This window comes from Peromyscus californicus, unplaced genomic scaffold (genome assembly GCF_007827085.1).
Source record: "Peromyscus californicus insignis strain IS unplaced genomic scaffold, ASM782708v3 Scaffold_21__1_contigs__length_65335640, whole genome shotgun sequence".
NCBI classification, from domain to species: Eukaryota; Metazoa; Chordata; class Mammalia; order Rodentia; family Cricetidae; genus Peromyscus; species Peromyscus californicus.
This window is the reverse complement of record NW_026294514.1, coordinates 28127150-28152851: the sequence shown is the minus strand read 5'-3', so window position 1 is coordinate 28152851 and position 25702 is coordinate 28127150. Positions and strand designations below refer to the sequence as shown.

Below are 25702 nucleotides of genomic sequence, written 5' to 3'. Positions count from 1 at the left end.
CCCCTGTCTTGAAACCAGTTTCTATTAATATGAACAGTACTCCATTGCTGGTTAGTGGGCCTAATATTGACATCAGATTGAGTTGTTAGCATAAAGATGGGTCACTTTTTTTTTTTTTTTTTTTTTTTGGTTTTTCGAGACAGGGTTTCTCTGTGTAGCTTTGCGCCTTTCCTGGAACTCACTTAGTAGCCCAGGCTGGCCTCGAACTCACAGAGATCGGCCTGGCTCTGCCTCCCAAGTGCTGGGATTAAAGGCGTGCACCACCACCGCCGCCGGACGAAGATGGGTCACTTAAGGAGACAATATTAAAAGCTTAGGCATGCTGTAGGAACCAGTTGTTATGGCTCCATGTTTCCACTGACTAGGAAGACAAGGCAATTTCCTCCTGCATGTAATTTATTTACACATGCTAAGTCTCACCACATACCACACACTCAAGGAAGATGGTTGAGCTGCCAGGGTTGTCAGGATAATCCCCGCTTCTGACTTTGTCTTACACCAAGGAAAATAACCAACCAGGAGCAGCATTGGGATGAGGGCATCAGAGTGAGGAGGGACGAGGTGCACAGGGTGCGAGCAGCTCTCAGTGACACAGGCAGGCAAGAGTTCTAGCCAGTCAACACTTTATTTTTCCAGCTAACACCTACACAGATGTTACTACCCACTTAGAGCCTAGCAGTCTCAACCGTGGTCCAGAAGAGTAGGTTTGTTCTTCCTCTCTAAGACAGTAGGGAAGTCCCTCACCTCAAACAGAGAGAGCATGCTCATCAACCACAGTGCTGGCAAAGTGCTATGGGACCCTGCTGTCCTGCATCATGAGGGTGAACCAGGCAAGGGTACAGTGCAGGTTCGAGGCGACAGGGACCGAAGTGCAGCACTACTGGCCCAACAGCACTCCAGGTGTCTTCCTTCTCAGAAGAGAACCTGCCCTAAAACGTGGCCAGTGCCTGTGGAAGGAGGAGTTGGCAAAGAGTGGGGAGCACGCTGCTAAGGACAGGACACAGCAGGGAAATAAAGCCAAGGGGAGTTAGGACAGTAGAGAAAATGATAAAGTGCCTGAGCTAAACAACCAAGTGGGACATGAGGGCAGAGCAGCACAGGTCCCTGAGGACAGGAAGAAAAAGAAAGGGTAGACCACCAGGGCTTGGGACAGAATGAGAAGAGATGAGGCAGGGAAGCAAGTGCAGGCTATGGAAGACTTCCCTAGCCCCGATCACATCCACTAACCCAAATGGAAAATTATTTACAAACTTAAAACCAATCCTAGGCACAGGTACTATACCAGGTCCCAGGACAGCAGGCAGGCAGGCAGGCAGGCGAGCGGGCAGACAGTGGGCTGGCTTCCATTGGACAGCCAGCTTCTCCACACAGCGCCTCTCCCCAGAGGAGGAGGGAAGGAGGAACTGTGGCAGCCCTAGTCAGGAAGCCTCTATGCCTGCACTCACTCTGCCATGGCTCATGGCTCAACCACGGCATGAGCCTCTTGGTCTGACTGGACCAGAGACGGGCTGTCTGGCCCCAGGGGAGGAGGAGGAGGAGGAGGCAGTACATCAGGGGGCTTTGGGGGCATCTCTGGTCCCAAGCCCAGCTCTGCATTCAGTTGCTCCAGTTCCCCCTGATCCAGCAACTCAAAGTCCTCAGTGGTGAGTACCTCTTCCTCCTCAGGGGCAGTCAGGGCTTGAGGTGAGTCCTGGGGAAGGGACGGGAGCACAGAGGGGGAGAGGAGGGTAACTGGACCACTTTCAGCCAGGCAAAGTGGGGGTGAGAGGGTGCTGGGTGGAGCCATTGGGTCACCACTCACTGCCTCTGGGCTCAGGGTCTCCACTGGTCCTCCAGGAGAGCATTTCACTTCATCCTGGGGGGACCCTGCTCCATTGAAGTGCGTATTCACAAAGTGAAGAGGGGAGGAGAGCTCAAACAAGGCTTCCTTGACTACAGCCTCTTCTTCTGTATCCAGGGCTTGCTTTGTGAGGGCTGGAGGGGCAGTTAGCAGGTCTTCAGGAGGGGCCAGCTCTGTCTCTTCCCCCTCCCCCAGTTCTCGGCTCAGAGCCTCTTCTGGCTCACTTGGTAGGCTCTGCTGGTCCAAATCTGTGCAGAGAACACAGGGTTAAGAATGGGCTGGTTTCTCTGACTGGCCACAAAAGCCAGTAAGTTCACGAAGAAAACTTAAGAAGCCAGGCTCTGTGGCACATGTCTATTGTAATCCCAGCATTTGGGAGGTGGAGGCAGGAGGGATCAGCAGTTCAGGTCATCCTCTGCTATAGAGTTTGAAGCAAGCCTGAGCTATATAAGATCCTTTATCAAAAAGCAAAGTAGAGCTAGAGAAATGGCTTCGTGGTTAAGAGCACTTGCTGCTTTTGCAGAAGACCAAGGTTCGATTCCCAGCACCTACATGGTGGCTCACAACCATCCATAACTCCAACTCCAGGAGGTCAGTTGCCCTCTTTTGACTTCTGCAGGCACCAGACATGCATGTGTTGTGTACACACATGCAGGTCAAATACTCACACATATAAAATAACAGATCTAAAAACAATAAAAGGACAAAGACCACAAAGCAAAGCAAAGTGAAGACAGAATACTGAGCCAAGGTCTTTGGGGAGCTTAGGGTAAATTAGAGAATCAACTAGCTAGAGGAAGCATTTTTGGAACTCAGAGAACAAAGCCAGCAACAACTCAACATCAGGGAGCAGGAAGATTAAGAGGGTCAAAAGACTGCTCGTACCCTCAGAAACATCTGTCAGTTGTGGGGTGGTGGCCCGAGATACAGAGAAGCCGCCGCTCTCTAAAATAGAAGCCTCCTCATCCGACAGCTCTGAGTCTGTAATAGCCAAGGCCAGTGCTGTTTTCTTCACATCCACCTGCAGAAGAACCAGGATGAACCCAAAGGGAGGGATACAAACACTTTCCCCCAAGCCTTCCGGTCCCACCTACTCGAGAAGTGGTAGCTCTGAAGCAGTCAGATTCTCACCCCTCCCTCTGCCTCTTTAGTTTTTGGAGAAGGGGTCTTATACAGCCCAGGCTGGTCTCAAACTCATAATGAATTCCTGATCCTTTCGCTTCCACCTCTCAAACAGATCACAGGTGTGCATCACCACACCCAGCTTCCCAGAGCCTTCTGTTGGACACCCCACCTTCCCTGGACCTCACCACTGGAGAGAAGCCAGCCAACTCTGCCTCGCTCTCACTCTCTGTCTCAGCCAGGGGCTCATCACCTGCTGGGGGTGCATTCTTCCCTTGCCGCTCTAGAGAAGGGCAAGAAGGCAACGTGAGCAAAGACAATGGGAGCAGACAAGTATGACTAAGGAACTGGAAATGATTTAAAGTTCAGGACACATCATGAGCCATGAACCTCAGGCCCTCCCGCCTTTCCCTCCGGGGTTAAGGGAATCCCTCACTCCAGGATACATCATGAACCATGAACCTCATCCCCACCCCCCACCCCTGCTTTCCCTCTGGAGTTAATGGGAACCCCTTACTCCTCTTGTCGTGTTTGTGGTGCAGGGCATCGGCTTCTGCTTTCATGCTGTAGTCCAACTGCATGAGCAAGGGTTCCAGGCGAGTGTACATCCTCTGGATCAGCTCATGATAAACCACCAGGGGCCACAGCAGGATACTCAACACTAGGGGTTAGAAAGTTCAGAGCTCAGCATGCCAATTTCCCAAGAGCCTTCTTTAAACTGTCCCCTGGACAGGCAGGTCTAAACAAAGATGAGATCCTTCCCCAAGGCAATGACATCCTCTTCCCTCATCTCCTACTCTCCTCCCCAGACGGGTAACTGACAAAGAAGACCCAGTCTGTCCTCCGGGTCAATCCAGGGAAAGAAGAATAGGAAGGGCTTTGGAAAGGGCAGGGCTGGCCTCCACTCACAGACAATGTAGGAAATCATAATCCCTGGAACATAGTGTCCCAACACAGCTAGCACAGCACAGCCAGAACAGACTCGAGCACAGAACTGCGGAGAAGAGCACAGGTCTATGAAACCCACTGGACTAAGCCATGTGCCCCGTCACCTAGGGAAGACACTACTCATCGGCTGAAGAATGGGGCCAGACTGGGAAACTACAACAGACACCGCTCATACCGCTCCTCTCCCATCCCCTCTGGCTCAGGAGCAACCGCTACAGGATGAGGGTTACCTGAGCTGGATTCTGCCTCTTGTACTGCAACAGCTCTTGCAGGTGAATCTGGAAGGTGAGCCAGCTCTCAGCCAGGTATCTGCACAACTCGGGCACACTCAGCAGGTGCGGCTGGGCGCCTGACCCCGCACCCTCACTGGGGAGACATGACATGACCCCTGGAAGCCTCAGAAACCAGCTTTCTAAGGCACTCACATCACTTTGAGATTGCTGACGAGCTCTTCAATCTGGAGACGTGGAAAACCCCACCTCCCCCAGAGGAGGTCACCCTCGTCCGGGAAAGCAAATTCCCAGGGTACTCACTCAACTCTACCTCCACAGGAAAAGGCCCATAAAAGCCTAGGGTCAGCACACTTTCGCTTGCTGCAAGCCCCTTCACTATACTGGGGCCTAGGCCTGCAGAAGTGGCAGTCTTGCTCCTCTAGGAGCTGACCCGAACATAGCAAGCAGACCCCATGTGGGCATCTTCTTTAAAAGGTGGTCTATACTCACCTGTCAGAGTGTGGTTCCTCAGGGGGTGATGCTATAGAGAAAAAGGGGCACTAAATTAAGACTGCAAGAAGCACTGAGAGACAGATCCCAAATCAGAAAGAACTGCCTCTCCCTGGCATTGTTCACATCAAATTCTCAGTGATCCCCGGCTCTCACTTAAGGCATGAACCACTACACGAGGCACATGCGCTAACAACAGGCTGTACTACATGTTGCTTCTGCACCCCTTTTTCTTTTTCTTCTTTTTTTTTTTTTTTTTTTGGTTTTTCGAGACAGGGTTTCTCTGTGTAGCTTTGCACCTTTCCTGGAACTCACTTGGTAGCCCAGGCTGGCCTCGAACTCACAGAGATCCGCCTGGCTCTGCCTCCCGAGTGCTGGGATTAAAGGCGTGCGCCACCACCGCCCGGCTCCCCTTTTTCTTTTTTGCAGTACTTGGAACTGAACCTGAGATAAACATCAGGCAAGTGCTGTACCACTGAGCTATGTCCCCAATCCTTTCCTTGAGACAGGGTAGGCCTTGAATTTGCACCCTCCCCTGCCTCAGCCTCTTACGCAGCTGAGATGGCAGGTCTGTACCGCCAGGGCTATCTTTGTCTCCTCCTTTAGACTTAGCCTTTATCAAACACAGAAGCCCACACTTCATTCGTCTGTGTCCCCAATAATTTGTACACAGCCCAATACATAGTTGTTCCAAGATGCACATTAGGTGCGTATAAGAAAGCCAAAAGAAGACAGGCAGTGGTAGCACACGCCTTTAAGCCCAGGAGGGATTAATCTCGGGAGGCAGAGGCAGGTGGATCCCTGTGAGTTCGAGGTCAGCCTAGTCTACGGAGGAGGTCCAGGACAGGAAGGCTACACAGAGAAACCCTGTCTCAAAAAACAACAAGGTCCCTGCTTTTGCAATTCTTTACGAGTCCATGCACCTGATTAAGGGCAGAGTAGGGAATGTATCTCAGGTGCTTTGGCTACACACACTATAGTCTTTTATTTTTATTTGCTTTTTGAGACAATGTCTCACTCTGGCTGGCCTAGACCTCCCAGAGATTCACCGGTCTCTGTCCCCTGAGTACTGGGATTAAAGGCGTGCACCACAACAATCCGCTCTAAACTTCACAGTTTTGACTACTAAAACCCCAAGAACGTTACTTTTGGGAAAGAGACGATTCTCATTTCAGGCAATTTCTTAAAACGGGGATGGGGGGGGGGGGTGCACGGAGCATCCCTAGGAGGCGCAGACGGGCCTCGCTCGGTAGGGTGAAGCACACGGCCGGTGCAGAACAGTGCGTGCAGAATGAAGACACTCACCTGAGACGTCGGGGAGAAAGCGAGGATGCCAGAGATCCAGCAGAAAATAGGTCAAAAGGGAGATGCTGAGCAGGAAGAAGGGTCGGAGGGACGACGAAGACAGCAACCTTGGGGAGACAGGCATCTCAGCCACGCGTAGGTGAGAGGCTCCCAAACCCATGGGAAAGGCCAGGAAGACCCACTGATGGGGAGACGGCCCTCTAAGCCTTACCCGAGAGACTAAGACACGGGGCAACCTGATGACGGATCACCGCTCCAGCGGCTGACAGCCCTTCCAGGGGAGGGTGCACCCCGGTCCTCCCGCCCCCGCTCTCCCGCGCAGCCCGGCCCCGCCCCCTCCTCCTCCTCCTCCTCCTTCTCCTCCTCCTCCTCCTCCTCCTCCTCCGCGGCCGTTACCAGAAGAGGCCGTTGAGCGCGGCCGCCGTGACCAGGCTGTGCAGCGGCTTCTCCCACACCAGCAGTCGCTGCGCGGCCGCCAGCACCGCCTCCCAGCCGCGGAGCCGCAGCCACAGCGACGTGGCCAGGCGTCCCACCGCCTCGGCGGCCGCCGCCGCCTCCTCCTCCGCGTCGCCGGTGGCCTCCCCCATGCTGAGGCTCAGCCCCAGGCCCAGCCCCGAGGTCCCACCTGCGCCGGTGTTACCGCCGCCGCCGCCGCCGCCGCCGCCGCTCGCCATCACCGCGCCGCAGCCGCTGCCCGAGCCCCGCGAGGAGCCAGGGCTGCGCGGCCGCCGCCGGGGGCGCGTCAGGCGGAAGGGGGCGCACGCCCGGGCGAGCCGAACCTGCGGACTGGCGTCACGTGACCGGGGGGGGCGCGCGCGCGGTCACGTGACGCGACCCAAACAGCCCGGATGGGAGGCCCGCGCGTGCGCAGGGGCGGCGGCGGCGATTTCCCGCACCCACGCAGGTGTGCGCCCGGGCTGCCACCCCGGCGCCGGCGTTTGTTGAGTCTCCGCAGCCTGCGGTCTTCTCCCGGTGTCGTCAGGGCGGCTGGGGAATCTGCGGGCGACCCGTATCTCCCGTGCGACCCCGCCCGGTGGAAGTGGGGGCCTCCAGGCGCCCAGGATCCTGGCTAGGATCTGCTCCGGCTCTGGAAGGGCGGCGGCATTGCCATTACTCAATCCTCGTCGCCTCCAGTCCCCTCCCCTCAGCGGATAAACAAAACACCAGCGCGTGACTTTAATGCCTTAAGAGCAGCCCGCCACACCAATTTAGAAAAAAGTTGCTTCTTCCTGCTCCGAGCGTCGGCGCTCTTTCTTCCCCAAATCTTTCGGCGGCAAATTGGGTGGAAGGCGTGTTTGAAAATAAAACCTCATTTACGTGCTGTTTACTTTTGGGGAGACTTGTTGACATCGTCCTTTGAGGCTTCGTATCTTTTGAGATCATTTAATTTGCTGGAGTAACCCTACAAAATACAGTATGCATTCGGGCTTTACAATTTCAAACTCGTAAGGGGCATAAAGGTTCAACAGATTCCCTTCCACCTTATCCACAGTTCTCCCACGGGTAAGTTGCTTGTTCATCTTTCCTGTGCATTGCTGAGTGCGTGCATCTTCCCTACTAAATCCCGGGAACAACTCCTTGTGTTACCCCTTGTGTTAGTCTCGCTAATATCGGGCACCACTACCACGACGTTTGGCCAGCTCGTTCACCCATGGTGCGTCCCGGTCCCCTGGGGAACCGTAAATCCAAAAACCAGACCCTGGTGCTTGAGGCTCCCGAGACCCGGAGCTCTCGGCGGGAGGCTGGGCCGGGCGGTCGGCATTTCCTGCCCGGCGGGCTGACTCGTCGGCGACACGCCCGCCGCTTGTAAACGCCAGGCGGACGCAGCACGGGCTGAGAACGCTTCTGGCCCTCGGACCTCTTCCTACTCCGCCTGGTGAGCGCCGCGCCGATCGTCGATCGTCGGGCGCCGGGAGGCCCAGGCGCGCGCGGAACAGGAAGAGGCGTCCTGCGGCTGCCGGCGAGAGGGGAGGAGACTGCGCGGACCCGGGCGGCGGCCCTCTCGGGAGAGGCGGGCAGGTGGGCCAACGGGGGAGGACGGCTCTGTCCGCAACTTACTGTTCCTTTTCTCCCCCTCCACCTTCACAGGGGGGCGGCTGACGGCGGCGCGATGGACCTGGCTGGGCTCCTACTGGACGAAGAAGGCACCTTTTCCCTCACCGGTTTCCAGGACTTCACGGTGAGAGCACACTGTCCGCCTGTCCTTAGGTTGGGAGTCGGGACTCCGGGGCGTTTCCCTCCGGACCCGAGCGGAATGGGAACTGTGTCACTTGCCATGCCCCGGATTGGGCAGCTGTTGAGAGCAATGCCTACTCGAGCCCCGGGCCACTTGGGCCTGGAAGCAAACCCTCAGGTTATGGGAAGGGAACTACGGGTGGTTAGACTAGGGTCCATCTGGGTTCTGGTTTTCTAGTCTTCTCCTGGGAGCCCTTAGTGATGACAGGGTGTCTTTCTTCCTCTCCCTGAGGACAGGACAAGGCTACCATTAGCAAAAGATGCTGGGAACTTGGAGCTGGGTGGGGCATAGGCCCAGTGGCAGCAAAGCTAACTTGCTGTCCTGTACAGCCTTCCAGCCCCAACCCAGGACATCCACCAAACCCTTCCCTGCCCTTCACCCTCCACTACTGGCCCTGTTTCAGTTCCTTCCAGGACACCAAAAACTGAGTGCTCGAATCCGAAGGAGACTCTATTATGGCTGGGACTGGGAGACAGATTGCAGCCTGGAGGAGCTCTCCAGCCCTGTGGCAGGTTAGAGGAGTGTGTGTGTGTGTGTGTGTGTGTGTGTGTGTGTGTGTGTGTGTGTGTGTCTGAGCAAGTAACTTTGAGGGCAGGGTTTTCAGTAGTCACCCAGATGCCTAGAGTTTTGCTCTCTGAGCTGCACTGTGTCTCATAACTACCTCACTTGGTGCTTGGTTTGACAATGCAGGACGTGTTTCACATTCTTTTAGCCCACGTGAGTAAAAACAGCTCATAAATTGCAGTCTCTTATTTTTAGGGCCTTGTGTATGCTAGGCAAGCATTTTACCATGGAGCTATACCCCAAGTCATGCTGCCCTTTTGACTTATAGGTCAGAAACTTAGGTTTTCTAATTATATTTGTTATGTTTCCCAAGTAAACAAAGCACAGTTCTTAGATGAACATTAGTGAAAGATAAACACGAATAACTCAACAGAAGAACAAGCTTTCCTACTGAGAAAGGCTGAGAATCAAGCTTGGAATGGGCTTGTATCTACTTAGAATTGGAGAGGGGCGGGTATGGTGGGGAAATTAAGGATGAAAGGTTGAGACAGTGTCTTACTACATAGATCTAGCTAGCCTATAACTCACTATAGATCAGGCTGGCCATGGAGTAATCCTCCTCCTGCCCCTTTGTCTAGAGTATTGGGATAACAGGCATATTTCACCATGCCCTCCCAGCTTAGGAGAATTTGACTTCTAGGTTTCTGTGACAGTCATGTCCCTAAGGCCCCAGATACTACAGACCTAGGTCTTCCCTGACAATTATAGGGACTGGTGTGTATGTTGGGGGGTTGACTATTCTGCCCCCGCCCCCCATCTCCTGCAGACATTACTGTGGAACTTCTTCAGAAAGCAGCACCTAGTCCTATTCGCCGACTCCAGAAGAAATATGTAGCTCATGTGTCCCGGTAAGCCTGGGATTGCGGGGATAGAATGGGGAGAGAGAGAGAGAGAGAGAGAGAGAGAGAGAGAGAGAGAGAGAGAGAAACAGGTGTTATTGTCTCTAAAGAGAAAGTGTAAAGACAGATGAGCGTCCTGAGAGTTGAAAGACCCTTGGGTTTAATTACTGATCCTTCCCACCTCCCAGGGAGGCTTGTATCTCCCCTTGTGCTATGATGTTAGCTCTGGTGTACATTGAGCGGCTCCGGCACCGAAACCCAGACTACCTGCAGCACGTGTCCTCTTCTGACTTGTTTCTGATCTCCATGGTAAGGTGTCCCCTCCTTTTATTTCCCTAGTGAGCCTGGCACCAGGTAAGAGCTCCCCTGATGCCGCTTCTGGCTTCTCTACAGATGGTGGCCAGTAAATACCTTTACGATGAAGGGGAGGAAGAGGAGGTCTTCAATGACGAATGGGGAGCTGCCGGGGGAATGGCTGTGCCTACTCTCAATGCCTTGGAAAGGGGCTTCCTGAGTGCCATGGTGAGTGGTTCTTATCTGTCTTTTTTCCCCCTTTATTCTTTGTTTTCTCTCAGCTTTCTGTTGTTGTCTTTAGCACTCTCTCTCTCTCTCTCTCTCTCTCTCTCTCTCTCTCTCTCTGTGTGTGTGTGTGTGTGTGTGTGTGTGTGTGTGTGTACACACCAGTACACACCAGATAACCTCCAGTGTTCTTCCTGAAGAACTGTCTACCTTGCTTTTTGGAATGGGGTCTCTTCTTTAGCCTGGTACTCATGGGTTAGGGCAGGCAGGCTGGCTGACCAGCCAGCCTCAGGGATCTGCTTGTCTTTGCCTCCTTAGTGCAGAGATAATAAGTGCATGCCATTGTGTCATGCCCACTTGTTCTATGTGGGTCTGGGGCCTCTCAGTTTCTGATGCTTGAATACACGGTCTTTACTAACTGAGCTAGCAACCATCCTCCATTTAATTTTTTTTGTTGTTGTTTTTTCTGCCAGGTATGCTGTACACGCATTTAATCCCAGGCAGAGCTCTTAAGTTCGAGGTCAGCCTGGTCCGTTTCAGGACAGTCAGGGCTTCATAGTCAGACCCTGTTTCTTTTTTTTTTTTTGGTTTTTCGAGACAGGGTTTCTCTGTGTAGCTTTGCGCCTTTCCTGGGACTCACTTGGTAGTCCAGGCTGACCTCGAACTCACAGAGATCCGCCTGGCTCTGCCTCCCGAGTGCTGGGATTAAAGGCGTGCGCCACCATCGCCCGGCTCAGACCCTGTTTCTTAATAAATAAATTTTAAGTTAGTCTGTCCTAGAACTCACTGGGTAGACAAGGCTGGCCTTGACCTTGTTGATGAATCTCCTGTCACTTCTGAGTTTGTTTCCAGTGCTGATTGTAGGTGTACGGACCACACCTGGCTTTGCATGGCTGTCCCTTGTGTCTTTTTGGCAGGGTCTTCCTTTTCTGTTCTTTCAGGACTAGTTTGGAGGCTTCTGGAACAGTGAGTCCAGAAGTCGCGTCACACCCTCTTCCTCTAGGGCACACTCTGAGACAGGCCCTGTCGTGTTGGCCTCTGAATATTTGCTTCCAGACCTTTTCCACCTTAGACTTTGAGCTCCCTGTGGACACTGACCATTCTTGGGTTTATTTTCTCCCTTTGTACTTTGTAGAGGGGGTGATTAATTCGAGGTCAGGTAGGTAGTGATCGCATGATAGAATATACACAAGCTCTTTGGATAGTAGTTAGCACATCATTTCAGCTGATGGTTGTAGCTGCTCCGATCAGGCCACCATGGCTTGTATCTGAGCTTAGCTTGTGCTCTTCCCTGTTCTTATTTACTTAGGATATTTTGAGATAAGCTTACACTATAGCCCAGGCTGGCCTAGAACTCACTATGTAGCCTAGGCTGGCCTGTAACTTGCAGCAATGCTTTGGCTTCCCAAGTACTGAGCTTGTAGGGATGAACTACCATCCCTGCCTTTCTTGTTGCACACAGGATTGGCGTCTCTACACTGATCCTCGGGAGATCTTTGAGGTGATGAATTGGCTGGAGAGCTGGTGAGTTCCAGGAATTGGTAAGAGGGGTTTGAGGCATTTAGAGGCGTAGGCTAGTGCCATAGGAGCTAGAGATGAGGTCTGTGTGGCTGGGAGAAAGAGAAAGAGAATTGTTGAAAGTAGTCGACCTCTTCTGCCCTCCTTTGGTGGTGGTAGCAGCTAATTTGACATTTAGGTCTTGGTCTCATCTTCTGGATCAGTGGGTAGCCTAGGGATCTGTGTATTTGACCAGCTCCTTAGTGTCTTCTGATGGGTCCTGATGGGTGCCCCTGAGCTCGCTGCAGGAGAATTCCCAACCCTTGGTTTCTCCCCCCCTCCTAGCGTGGCTGAGCAGCAAGGGCGTCGGCGTGGCTGGTACACCTACACAGACCTGTGTGTGCTGCTGGAACAGCCGGCATGGCAGCTATCTCTGGGCTCCCTCTGCCAGCGGCTGGTAAAGGTGAGAAGGGGTTATGAAGGAGAGGGGCTTGAGAAGGCTCACTCGAGAGCGTGCGTGCGTGCGTGCTGAAAATCCTGAAAGGCTCAGAAGAAATTTGAAAGTAGATGGGAGAGCAGGGGAGGCAGAGGGAGTTACAGAGAGCTTCAGTGTGAGAGGCTGGGAGTGGGGAAGAGTTAACGATAGTCAGCGGCCCGATGTTTTCTTATCTTCTCTCCTGCAGCTGTCCTGCCTGTTAGCCGTGGCATATGTGAGCAGTGTGGCCCTAGCTGTGGCGTCGGTGGCTGTAATACACCAGTCCTTGGGGCTGTCCTGCAGCCCCTCCCCAGGTCCTCCTGACCTCAGACTGGTTTCCAAAGGCCTCTCGCAGCCCTGCATACCTTCCCCCATGCCACAGTGCCTGACTAATGTCTCCAGCTGCCCGGAAGGCAATGTAGAGTTGCCGTCACTCTGGGGCACTCTTCTGGCCTCACTGACACCCCCTCCAGTACCTCCCCCAGACCCCCCTGCCCCACCTACGCTTCTCCACAAATGCCCCTTTTGCCAGAAGTTCCAGAGAAATCCCCCAAACTGCCGTGCCTGCCTCCAGCCTAACCGTACGGTGTCTATTGGTCCTTCACGCCCCTTTTACCATACCCATGGCCTGGCCCCACCCTGGCTCTTGAGCCCGGTATCCCCTCCATTCCTCCAACCCCAGCAGTGTTCTCTTTTTAGTGTCATGGAGCTGGCCCGTCTCAAGTCTTTCATTTTCCCAGGCTAGGTAGCGTTCTGAGGAATTCATTAAGAGGTTTTGGGAGTCCCTAAGAACCTGGAAGAGGAAAACTTGATTTAGATTTTTGCTACCTCTCTGGGTCCTTGGCTAGTCTCCTGTCCTCCTGAGTAGGAACATGGGATTATGGGGCAGAGCAAGGTCATTCGCCCTCCTAGACCTCAGAGGCTGGCTAGTGGGTTAGGACATTGATAGTGCCTGGTACAGTTTCAGCTCAGTGACCAGTGGCATGTCACAGATGACAGGGAAGTACCTATCTTTCTGTCTTCTCAAGCCTGGGGGGTGGGGTAGACTTTTGCTTTTGTTCTTCCAAAGATGGAAAGGTAGAGGTGGGAGGTGTGGGAAGTGGATGAGGGGGGAAATGAACATTCTTGTAGTTCTGTATTTGTGATGTCCCTGAGGCAAGAAAACCAGGGACGGATGGTACCAAGGTGGGAGCTGCTGAGGGAAGGCTTCCGGAGGCAGGAAGCTTGCCACGCCCATCCCTTGGATGTAGTTGTCACAGCCAAGGATTACGGGGCCCTTCAACCTTGTCCTTTTGTCTTCCAACCTTAGCATCCTGCTCCAAGGCTTCCCACTTGACCGGTTCTTTTCTAGGTGTTCTTCCGGGCCTCTCTGGGCACCACTGCTTTGTATCTGAGTTTTTCACGCTTTTGTAGAACTGAGGTTTCAATAAACAGTTTCTGTCGCATGGCCTGGCCTTTTCCTTCTGCACCATCCTTTGAGGACCTTCTCTCATCTGCCTCCCAAGTCAGATGCACTGTCCTGTCAACGCATAGCGTTTTCTCTGATCTCTGTTTCAAAACTTCCTGTTAGTTTGAAAGTTACTGGTTCCTGTTTCGAGCTTTCCTGCAACCCTACTGCTCCTACCTTGGGGGCCCTGGGATTGCTGGATATGGCCTACCATGGGATACCAGCAATGACTGTCCCAGGCCTGGGAAGGCCTTGTCTGCTGTTGCATAGGTACCAGCCTTGTAGATCGTTATGGTGTCAAAACACATATCCGGTTAGCGCCTAGAATACGAGCCCTGCTGACCTCTTCACCAAGGTGACTCATGGAAGTAGCTGGTTCTGAAGAACCAGAGCTGGGTCATCAATAAAAGAACAGTCTATGGTGTGTGGACTGCTAGCTGACTGCCAAAGATAGTTGAGGGGGTGTCGGGGGTAGGAGTACATGTCAGTGGACTGGTGGGTGCTTCTGTCCCCAAGGGTCATTGTGGACATGTACTCATTTTATTTGGTTGACTCTTTGGGAATGCTACTGGCATTTGTTCATCTTGAGTGGGATGCTAGACACCCTAAAGGGTTAAAAACCTCCTTTACTGTGAACAGTTCCCTAGACATCATCATGCAGATGAAAATCCTGTTTTATATGAGCCTGGAGTTGGCTGCTGTTGGAAATGGTCTCACGAGGTTCAGGCTGATCTGGAGCTTGTGATGCACTTACATCTGCCTTCAGAGTGTTGGGGTACAGGCATGTGCCACCACCTGTAGATGTAACCAACTGTCTTATTAAATAAGAAACACAGAGCCGATTCAGAGAAGAAAGCCAAGAGGTCAGAGCTAAGAGCCTCACCCTTCCTGATTCAGCGATCCTCTTCAGCCAAGAGAGCTCTCCGAAAGGAACCTGCTTCCTGTGTGTATGTCTTTATATAGTCTAGCTGTTCTGCCTTCTCATTGGTTGTAAACCCAAACACGTGACTGCCTCGTCACTGCCTGTATGTACCGCCCTTCAGGTCCTTAAAGGCGTGCACCACCGCTGCCACGCACTTGCTATGGCTCTAATAGCTCTGACCCCCAGGCAACTTTATTAACATACAATTAAAATCACATTTCAGTACAAGTAAAATACCACCACAACCACCCCTAGTCAATTCTAAGGATTTTTTTTTTAAGTGCAAACATGAAATATTTTTGGGTATTTTAGGGGGGAAAATGGAGGACTCAAACCTACACAAAGAATTGAATGCAACAAAGGAATGTTGGGAATGGGAGTCTTCCCCAGGGAATGGCATACCCGTTGGTTATCCAATTCCAAATGGTCAGTTCTGGAAACACACCTATGAGTAAAACTATACAGACTGAGCAGGTTATTGTTAGTAATACATATGTGGATATACATATATTTGTATAATAATAAAAGGGCCATGAATTTGAAAAGTGAGGTAGAGGGGTATCTGGGATGGTTTCCAGGGAGGAAAGGGAAGGCAGAGAGGATATAATCTCAAAAATAAAAAAAATTTTAAACATAATTTTCAGGGAATCATACTTCCATGTAAAGTAAATGTGTACTTTGTTCAATGTTTTGCCAAAAGTTTGCTCACTATTTTAGAAAACCTGGTCACCAATGTCAATCCTGCTTATGACGTGTCACTGACTGGCAGTGTAGCTATCACACCCACAGCGATCCTGTTTATAGGTGCGGGTGGCAGACTGTTCCATTTCTTCTGGTTTATTTGTGCCCAAACTTTCACATTTTGAAATACACATTACTATTGATTACTCTTGCTTTACAGTGAGTGCGTTTTACGTAGTGGTCATTGTCATACGGGATGTGGGCATCTTATTATTTATTTATTTTCGTTTTTCGAGACAGGGTTTCTCTGTGTAGTTTTGGTGCCCGTCCTGGAGCTTACTCTGTAGACCAGGCTGGCCTCGAACTCATAGAGCTCTGCTTCCCGAGTGCTGGGATTAAAGGCGTGTGCCACCACCACCCGGCTGATGTGGCCATTTTATGCATGAGTTTTGTTTTGAACTGATCCAGGGCATGTCGTGTTTGGTTGAGGAATGTGTACCTAATAGATGATGCTGAGTGCTGATGGTAAGAGGTAGTTGGCAAAATTTCTTCAGGCTATCTTGACAGCTCTCCCCTAACAGCTCCTGTTTCCAGAGCCTGGTCTAGAAGCAGGGGATATGGCTGGAAATTCTTGAGGGAGGGGTCCAGAACTCAGCTGCTAGGTTAATAGCTGATGGAATTTGCTCAAGAGCTGGGCAAAGGTGAAAGAGCCATGTCCTGCTCCCAAGCCCTTATTTCTCTCTCTCCGCTTCATTGACGCCCCCCAGCCCCTCGCCACAGCAGCCAGCACTCCGCTCACACTCTGACCTCTTACTTTCCTCAACTAGCCCAGGGCAGCCCAGACACAGTCAAGTCAGGGCAGCATGAGCCGATCACCTCTCCATCCTGTCCCACTCCTATCTGTGGGCTCCCAGGATGCCCCTGCTCCCCTGCCACCACTGCTGCCCCCTCCCCAGAATCCCTCCTCCCACTCATGGGCCTCTCGGTGTGGGCCTTCCACCTGGGGCCTCGGCTGTCTTCTGGCTCTGCAGGTAGGAGGTAGAGGCGCTGGCTGAAATGGGTATTTGGAGGGAGTCAATGAGTCGTGAGAAACCCACGGATAGGTACTTCTGCGGCTCATCCCTCTACACTCTCCGCAGCATTTCCTGGTCCTGGCATCTCTGCTCTGTGCCTCCCACCTACTGCTGCTCCACAGTCTTCCCCCAGGGGGGCTCTCATACTCACCTGCTCAGCTCCTGGCTTCCAGTTTCTTTTCCTGCGGTGTGTCTACGGTCCTGCAAACTTGGATGGGCAGCAGGTGAGGGGCACTCCTTTGAGAGAGGGAGTAGGCTCCCAGAAAGAGACTTAAGGGAATCCTGTTGATGGTCACACGTTTCCAAACCTGCTGGGGCTGCTGTTCCTTCAGGCTGCCTCTAGTCCAGGCTCCATCCTTAGAATTCCTTATCCCCGCGCTGGTGCTGACAAACCAGAAGCTACCTCCGACCACCAAGACCCCTGGAAATGGTGAGTACAAAGTCAAGACAGGCTAGTGGCAGAAGTACGTGGTGGCTGGAGGTTGGGTGGTTAGTACTGTAGCTGAGCATCATAGAGAGAGAGGTCTTGGGCGTCACACCAGGCATCAGCTGGGACAGGAGAGCACTGAGTCTCCATTCCATTTACACCTCTCTGTACCCCAAACTTCCAGGCTCCCTCCCACTGCGCCTGTGTAGTTTGACAAGCTGCCGTGGCCTGGAGCTCTGGAACACTCCTCTCCGAGAGGTGAGTGCCTGGAAAAAGACTTCAGAAGGACTGGATGGTCCCAGCAGGGCGACATTCTTACTTCCATTACGCAGACACTGATGCTATGGGGATGGAGCGAGGCAGGAGCCTATCCTTGGAATTAGAAATTCCAGGCTGGACCTGGAGAGATGGTTCAGCAGTTAAGAACACCGACTGCTCTTCCAGAGGACCCGGGTTCAATTTCCAGTGTCCACATGGCATCTCACAACTGGCTGTTAGCTCCAAGATCTGACACCCTCACACAGACATGCACGCAGGCAAAACACCAATGCAAATGAAATAAAAGTAAATGAATTATTTTAAAAAAAAAAAAAAAGAAAAGAAATTCCAGGCTGAAGTCAACTTGGATGAACAGAAAGTCTTCTCTCCATCCTCTCCTCTGCTCCATCAGGTGTCGGGGGCAGTGGTGGTATCCGGGCTGCTGCAGGGCACAGTAGGACTTCTAGGGGTGCCTGGCCGTGTGTTCCCCTACTGTGGGCCACTGGTGCTGGCTCCCAGCCTGGTTGTAGCAGGGCTCTCTGCCCACAAGGAGGTGGCCCAGTTCTGTTCCGCTCACTGGGGCCTGGCCTTGCTGTAAGTGAGTCCCGAGAGGTGTGGGATGGTACCCAGTGGGTGTGCAGACCTCGGGAGGACAGAGCTTCTGGCTTATCAGATTCCACAGCTACCTGGGCAGGGATAGAGGTTTGAGATTTGGAATCCAAGGCTTTCCTTGAATTCATGCAGTCTTCCTGATATTCATAGTCACGTGCCATGGTACCTCAGGGTACCTCCCTACCCCTTCCATGAGGAGTTTCTTCCTTGGGGCCTCCTTTTACAATAGTCTGCTCCCCTGCATTGCCCGCATTCAGGATTCTGATGCTTCGGACCTGCAAAGCTCCTTCTCTTTCCTAGGCTCATCCTGCTCATGGTGGTATGTTCTCAGCACTTAGGTTCCTGCCAGGTACCCCTGTGCTCCTGGAGGCCAGCTTCAACTTCTTCTTCAACTCCCATTTATCTGCCTGTCTTCCGACTCCTTTCGGTATGTGGGGGCTCTGGGCAGATGAAGTGAGAAGGGCTGGCTGATGTGCATAGCCAGGTGAGGAGGCACATACCTGTAATTCCACACTGGGCAGGTGGAGGCAGAAGGATTCAGGAGTTCAAGTTCTGCTATTTAGGAATTTCCAGCCCAGCCTGAAATACATGAACAAAAAAAAACCGTATTGGCTCTCATCACACATGTGGGTGTCTCATAACTGCCTGTAACTCCTGCTCCAGAAGCCAAGTCCCTCTTCTGGCCTTCCAGCCGCTCCCCCATACACAAACAAAATAAAAATAAAATAGTTGAGCAAAGCGTGGTGGCGCACGCCTTTAATCCCAGCACTTGAGAGGCAGAGGCAGGCAGATCTCTGTAAGCTTGAGGCCAGCCTGGTTTACATAGAGAGTTACAGGACAGCCAGGGCTACAGAGAGACCCTATCTCAGAAATAAAACAAAATCGTTGAAACAGACAAAAGTGTGTGGAGTTGACCTGGAATGTTCCCTTGGTCCCCTATTTCTGAGTTTCTGGTGACCCCACGCAGGCTGACTCAGAAGGTTCTGGGGAGGAGGGAGCTCTTGTCCATCTCATTATTGCCCTTCAGGTGCTTACCCCTGTGGCCTGTGTGTGGATCATCTCTGCCCTTCTGGGTCTGAGTGTCATCCCCCTGCAGCTCTCTGACCCCACTGAGACACCATGGTTTTGGCTGCCTCACCCAGGTAGGTTTTTCCCTATGTTTCCATTCTCTCGCTCAAATCAAGGCTTCTATTTCTTTGCACTCGCAATTTCATAGACTTCGGCCCGGTGAGGTGGCACACATCTGTAATCCCAATACTTGGGAAGTGGAGGTAGGAGGAGCAGGAATTCAAGGTCATCTGCAGCTACATATTGAGTTTGAGGCCAACCTGGGCTACATGAGGCCCTGTTTCAAAAAGAAAAAAGTCACACAAATGATTTAGTGGAGCTCACTTTTTACTTCTGAATAAAATCTGTGTTTTCTCAAAACACAGATGGAGAAACCGCCATTTTGAGGGGTTGCTCCCCTCCCCCACTTCACTGCCAGTGCATTATTTGGGTTAGTGTCGGGAGATGTTATACCATGTATCCTTACTCTCCACCCCATTGCTTACTCCTGACATCCGTGACCAATGAGCAAGTTCACGTTCTCAGCCCCTGTGGACATCTCTGTTGGTAAACTGTAGAGTTACTGCCTTGGAGTCAGCGTATGTGAGATTTTTGTCACTCATGTTCATTTGTCATGGTGGTGGGGATCAATCATCTTACAACCTTGTGCAGAACACTCAGCAAGGGCCTTACATTGAACTCCACCTGAGCCCTTCACGGAACACTTTAACAATGGCCGGGTGAGTTCTGCTGAGGCCCTAAGCACATGGTAGGCGTAGTGATGAATACAGGAGTAATAATAATGTCTGCTTCACGGAGCTGACAGTCAACTAGGGGTATATCGACAGGAACCAAATAAGCAACTAAGTAAATGTGAAATTGTCATCGTAGTAAATGTACCTACGTAAAACTAGGATTTGTGGTGAGAGGAAATAATGGGGAATTTGATGCTATTAGCGGGGTTGAGAGAAGTGGGTTTTTTTATTTAGATTTTTTTTCTTTTTAAATTATTTCTTTTTTTTTTTTTTTCGGTTTTTCGAGACAGGGTTTCTCTGTGTAGCTTTGTGCCTTTCCTGGAACTCACTTGGTAGCCCAGGCTGGCCTCGAACTCACAGAGATCCGCCTGGCTCTGCCTCCCGAGTGCTGGGATTAAAGGCGTGCGCCACCACCGCCCGGCTAAATTATTTCTTGACATGTTCCATACATGTATACAATGTATCTTGATCATATCCAACTCTTCCTCCCACTGTCCCCAATACATCCCCATCCCATCTGCATGTCCTTAAAAAAAAAAAAAGACGAAAAACCAAAAAAAAAAAAAAAAAAAAAAAAGGCCGGGCGGTGGTGGCGCACGCCTTTAATCCCAGCACTCGGGAGGCAGAGGCAGGCGAATCTCTGTGAGTTCGAGGCCAGCCTGGTCTACAGCGCGAGATCCAGGAAAGGCGCAAAGCTACACAGAAACCCTGTCTCGAAAAACCAAAAAAAAAAAAAAAAAAAAAAAAAAAAGATTCACTGAGTCGGATTAGTACTGCCTGGATGTGCATGGGTATGGGGCTATCTGCTAGGGTCTACACCTCTGAAGAAAAATGACGGTCCCTACCCCAGCAGCAGCCTACTAGGGTCTACACCTCTGAAGAAAAATGACGGTCCCTACCCCAGCAGCTATCACCTAATATAGCTCCTCATCTAGGGGTGAAGCCTCATGAACCTTTACCTCACTCATGCTTCCATGCTGGACTCTTGAATGGCTTGATCTTGTACAGGTCTTGTGCAGGTGACCATGGCTGTTGTGACGTCATGAGTGCAATGGCCTTGTCATGTCCCGAAGACAGCTTCTCACAGCACTCCTCCCCATCCCCCAGTTCTTACATTCCTTTTTTTTTTTTTTTTGAGACAAGATCTCACATAGCCCAGGTTGACCTTGAACTTGCAATTGTAGCCAAGGATGGCCTTAAACTCCCTGTATCTTCCGAGCGTTGTAATTACAGGGATGCATCACCACACTTGAATGTGGTGGGAGAAACAGTCCTTGAAGAAGTGAGATGAGATGTAAGAGGTGGAGAGAGTAGGAGCTAGTTGGACAGGATTCAGGAGACAACAGCATGCTAGGTAAACAGCACGTGCAAGGGCCCTGTGGTTGTCAGGAACACAGCAAAGCCAGGGCCCAAAACAAGGCTAATGTGTTTGAAGTGTCTGAAGTAAGGTGGAATGTGACAGGAAATGGGACTAGAACAGAACTGAGAGTCAGCCCAACCTGGTAGATCATAGTGAAGAGAAGGGTCTGTAGAGTTCAGTGGTTTTGCCCCACAGCATTATCCTGAAAAGCTAGCGCATCTGGGATTCTTGTGGTACAGGCATTTAGGGGCAAAGGGATGCTCCAGGCTTGAGTCTGGTCTCTAGATGACTCCTTCTTCTTCCTCAGGTGAGTGGGATTGGCCCTTGTTGACGCCCAGAGCCCTGGCTGCAGGAATCGCCATGGCTTTGGCAACCTCCACCAGCTCCTTGGGTTGCTATGCCCTGTGTGGCCAGCTGTTGCATCTGTCTCCTCCACCACCACATGCCTGCAGTCGAGGGCTGAGCCTGGAGGGGCTGGGCAGTGTGCTGGCAGGGCTGCTGGGGAGTCCCCTGGGCACTGCATCCAGCTTCCCTAACGTAGGCACAGTGAGTCTTTTCCAGGTACGTGGATCTGAGACAGGACTGAGGGGATTGGCAGTACAGGGGCAGGAGCTCATAGTGGTTGACTGTCCATCAGCTGGCCCAGCTCTCAGGCAGGCAGTTCACTGAGGGAGGTGCCCAGATGTGCTAAATGCTATGAATGTAGAGAAACAGGAAATCGGTATGCCAGGTGAATTGGGAGCTCCGCCAAAGCTCGTTATAGTGAAGAATGAGTCAGAGAAAGCCCTGTTCTCTTGGGAACTTCGCAAAAAAAAGGAAGTACATAGCATAATTTGAGAGCAGTAAACACTGTCATGAAAGCAACGGTGTATGGGCTGAGCAAAGAGGTTCCTTTGGATGGAGTGGCTAGGATGCTTAGAAGGGTCACACTTAAGCTGGGATACAAAGGATGAAATGGAGTGGGTCAGGCAAAGATCTGGTATAGTCCAAGGAGTTGGCTGTGTTTTCTTGTGTCTCTTCTTCATGCAGACCGGTTCACGGCGAGTAGCCCACCTTGTGGGGCTGTTCTGCATGGGGCTTGGGCTCTCCCCAAGGCTGGCTCAGCTCTTCACCAACATCCCACTGCCTGTGCTTGGTGAGTGGAATAGATGTGAAGACAGGTATTAGAATACTATTTGGCCCAACCAGTTGGCTAGGCTTCTCTGAATGGATACGGACGTATGCTCTTGTTTTCTCAGTCGGACTGAGTCTCTTGCAGAACCGGAAACAAGCCTGTTGGTTATCTTTTCTCATGACAACCTGCCTGTCCAACAAACCCTGAACTTTGCCCTCATCCCACTGCTTTGTTTTCTTCTGTACGAGGCAGGTGGGGTCCTGGGAGTGACTCAGGCTGTAGTTCTGTCTGCTGGATTCTCCAGTTTCCACCTGGCTGACATTGATTCTGGACGAAATGTCTTCATCGTGGGTTTCTCCATTTTCATGGCCTTGCTTCTGCCCAGGTGGCTCCGGGAAGCCCCGGTCCTGCTCAACACAGGTAAATGGGGTGGACGGAAAAAAAAAAAAAGGAGTAGTGTTGAGGCTTTAGGCCAGTGGCTCTCAATCTGTATGTAGGTCATGACCCCTTTGGGGGTCAAATGACCCTTTCACAGGGGTCGCCTAAGATAATCAGGAAGCACAGATATTTATATTACAATTCATAACAGTAGCAAAACTACAGTTATGAAGTAGCAATGAAAATAATTGTGTGGTCGGGGTCACCACAACATGAGGAACTGTATTAAAGGGTCACAGCGTTAGGAAGGTTGAGAACCACTGCTTTAGGCTCTCTGAATTCTTGGTCTCACAATGGGATTTTGTATGCACTTTATTCATTTATTTAACAAATGCTCATCGAGCCCCGTGCTCCTGTTTTTTTGTGCTTTCGTGTCTTGGTTTTATTTCTGTTGCTGTGGTAAAGCACTCAGACCAAAGGCAACGTACGGGAGGAAAAGGTTTATTCAGTTAACAGTTCCAGATCACATTTCATCGTTGAGGGAAGCCATGGCAGGAACTCAAGGCAGACTCTTGAAGACAGGCCTGCTTGCTAATCTACGTGGCATTACCTCCAAACAAGGGACTCACTTCACAGCCAAAGAAGTACAGCAGGAACCATGGACGATGCTGCCTTATGCTCAGCTAACTTTCTTATTCAGTTCAAGACCACCTGTCTAGGGTTGGTACTGCCTATGGTGGGCCAGGCCCTACTAAATCAATCACACCAAGAAAGTCAGTCCCCTACAGACTCTTCTCACAAGCCAATCTGATCTGGGCAATTCCTCAACTGGGACTCTCTTCTCAGATAACCCTAGGCAGTGACAAGTTAACAGTTAAAGCTAACAAGTTACAAAACACCTCCCCTAAACACCTTTTTAAAACAAGCTAACTAGGTCAAGACACAAAAGTGCCTCTGGGTGGTACAGTGTTAGGAAAGAGGTGATTTGTTAGGGATATAGCCAGGCAGGTTAAGATAAGAGCTGTGAGTAGGGCGTGATGGATCATGCCTTTAATCCCATCATTTAGTAAGCTGGTGGCATCTCTGAATTTGAGGACAATAGTCTACACAGTGAGTTCCAGGCCAGTCAGGGGTGTATAGAGAGACCCTGACAAAAACAAAAACAAAGGACCTGTGGTACTCAATGACAAGAGTAGCTTCTGTCTGAGGTGATTCAGTAGAACCGAACTAGTCTTTGAGGATGGAAAAACTGAAACAAACATTCTTGGCAAAGGGTCATTTCCATGTGTGAGAGACAGGGTCTCATTTTGGAACCTAGACTGGCTTCAAACTTTTGGCAATCCTCCTGCGTCAGACTCCTAAGTGACAAGATTATAGATGTAAGCCACATGAGCAGCTGATAAGATCATTCTTTTCTTTCTTTTTTTTTTCTTTTTCTTTTTTTGAGACAGGGTTTCTCTGTGTAGTTTTGGTGCCTGTCCTGGATCTCGCTCTGTAGCGCAGGCTGGCCTCAAACTCACAGAGATCCTCCTGGCTCTGCCTCCCCAGTGCTGGGATTAAAGGCATGTGCCACCACTGCCCAGCTGATAAGATCATTCTTGATCACATTTCTATCATATACAAAGATAGAAAATAGGATTATGGGACAGAAGTAGCGTATCCTGAAAGCTGCAAACAGCATGGGTTGTCTAGAGCAGTGGTTTTCAACTGGGGGTGATTTTGTTCCATGGAGAACATTTGGCAATGTCTGGAGATATTTTTTTGGATGTCAGAAATGGGGAGAAAGAGGATTTCTTTTTAATTGTTTGTTTGTTTTGAGAGAGGGTTTTTCTGTGTAATAGTCCAGGCTATCCTGGAACTTGTAGACCAGGCTGGCCTCGAACTCACAGAGTCTTCCTGCCTCTGCCACCCAAGTGTTGGGTTTAAAGACATGTGCCACCACATCCAGTAAGAAAAAGGATTGTTACAGGCATTCAGTGCTTACAGAGGTTGTTAAACATCCTTTGAAGCACCGGACAGCTCCTTATAACAGGATTATCCGGTCCAAAGTGTTAGTAGGATTGAAGTTTCAAGGCTCAGGCTAGAGCACCAAAGGTCAGAAGTGGGAGAGACTGGGGCTTTTTAATGCCAAACTGTCCAGAGAAAGGGAGCCTGGGACAAAGGGTATCTGGAGGGTGTGTGGGTGCTTAGAAAACATGGTATTAAGAAGGGATCCTATGGGAAGGGCCTGAGTATGGGAAATAGTTTGTAGAGGGACAAAGTGGGATGGAATGATGGCTTAGTGAGGCCTGTCCCTGGTCCAAGACTTAGCTTAGGTCTGAAAAGGAAGATACATTGCCTTGGACAGTATTAGTTACTTTCCTGCCTGGCCCCAACCCTTTGCAGGCTGGAGCCCCTTGGATATGTTCCTGCGTTCATTGCTGGCAGAACCCATTTTTCTAGCTGGTCTTTTGGGCTTTCTTCTAGAAAACACCATTTCTGGTAAGTTGGGACTAGGTCCTAGGGGAGTGGCTGGGAAGTCATTACTCCCTGAGTTGGGTAATGACCGGACTAATCCCTCCTTGTACTTATTTTATTTTTTTCAAGGCAGGTTTTCTTTGTGTAACGGAGCCCTGGCTGTCCTGGAACTCACTTTGTAGACCAGGCTGGCCTCGAATTCACAGAGATCCACCTGCCTCTGCCTCCCGAGTGCTGGGATTAAAGACGTGCACCACCATGCCCAGCTTACTTATTTTTAAGGATTTATTTTCATTTTAAATTATGTGTATGCATGTGTGTCTGTGGGGATATGCATATGAATTCATATCCCTCCAGACCTGGAGTTACAGGCAGTTGAAAGCCATTTGATATCAATGCTGGGACTCGGAACTTGGGTCCTCCAAAACGAGTAGTATCAGCTCTTAACGGGGGAGCTATCCCTTCAGCCTAACCAATCCCTCTTTTGCAGGTACACAGATTGAGCGAGGCTTAGGTCAAAGGCTGCCAACTTCTTTCACTGCCCAAGAAACTCAGAAGTCCAGGGAGAAGACTGCTCAAGAGTATGGGCTTCCTTTACCCATTCAAAACCTGTGTTCCTGCATCCCACAGCCTCTCCATTGCCTCTGTCCAATGCCGGAAGACTCTGAGGATGAGGAAGGAGGGCCCTCTGAAACAGAAGAGATGGCCGACTTGTTGCCTAACTCTGAGGAGTCATGCCCTACAGCTAGCAGAGAAGGGTTTAGGTCCCAGTAATTACCAAGAGCACCATTTTTGTCTTTATTAGTTTAGCAGTAACTCTCAGCTTGCTGGAGTCTCTTGCCTTCAAGGCAATACTTTCTCCCAGTGAGAAGGTGTACACGTGGCCCACCTAGACGCACCATTTCCCAGTAGAATGGGCTGCCTTTCCTCCTCTTAATCAGGCTAAAGTGTTCAGAAGCAGGGGGCATGGGTTTAGTGAATAAATGAGATTTTTGCCTGTGGACTGTCAATGCCGCTTGAATGAACTCTAGCGTTCAAATATTATATCGAGTGCTTCCCACGAGCAAGGTCCTGCATCCACAGACATGAATATGACAGGGTCCC

At 51.0% G+C, this 25702-nt stretch overlaps 3 protein-coding genes across 4 annotated transcripts; 2 read left to right on the top strand and 1 right to left on the bottom strand.

The window, feature by feature from the left end:
• Positions 1–606: 606 nt before the first annotated feature.
• On the bottom strand, positions 607–6626 carry Retreg2 (reticulophagy regulator family member 2). The gene is made up of 9 exons (XM_052749900.1): positions 6334–6626; positions 5938–6044; positions 4633–4663; positions 4141–4276; positions 3872–3956; positions 3480–3623; positions 3151–3245; positions 2726–2861; positions 607–2088 (listed from the first exon to the last, which is right to left on the bottom strand). Exons 1-9 carry the CDS (start codon positions 6609–6611, stop codon positions 1457–1459), a joined length of 1644 nt encoding a protein of 547 aa, XP_052605860.1. The 5' UTR covers positions 6612–6626; the 3' UTR covers positions 607–1456.
• A 111-nt stretch (positions 6627–6737) lies between these two features.
• Cnppd1 (cyclin Pas1/PHO80 domain containing 1) lies at positions 6738–13512 on the top strand. Of its 2 annotated transcripts, none has more exons than XM_052749902.1 (9): positions 6738–7440; positions 8026–8116; positions 8577–8685; positions 9504–9585; positions 9765–9885; positions 9970–10098; positions 11558–11619; positions 11938–12055; positions 12276–13512. In XM_052749902.1, the coding sequence occupies exons 2-9, from the start codon at positions 8048–8050 to the stop codon at positions 12810–12812; spliced, it is 1227 nt and encodes a 408-aa protein (XP_052605862.1). In that variant the 5' UTR covers positions 6738–7440; positions 8026–8047; the 3' UTR covers positions 12813–13512. The 2 variants fall into 2 exon arrangements, with proteins under 2 accessions (XP_052605862.1, XP_052605863.1); XM_052749903.1 differs by having other exon boundaries at positions 6738–7813.
• Positions 13513–13627: 115 nt separating this feature from the next.
• On the top strand, positions 13628–25599 carry Slc23a3 (solute carrier family 23 member 3). Its single transcript, XM_052749901.1, has 11 exons — positions 13628–16414; positions 16523–16620; positions 16802–16875; positions 17288–17469; positions 17788–17914; positions 18515–18629; positions 20957–21210; positions 21679–21784; positions 22016–22183; positions 24527–24622; positions 25089–25599. Exons 1-11 carry the CDS (start codon positions 16404–16406, stop codon positions 25370–25372), a joined length of 1515 nt encoding a protein of 504 aa, XP_052605861.1. The 5' UTR covers positions 13628–16403; the 3' UTR covers positions 25373–25599.
• Positions 25600–25702: the final 103 nt, after the last annotated feature.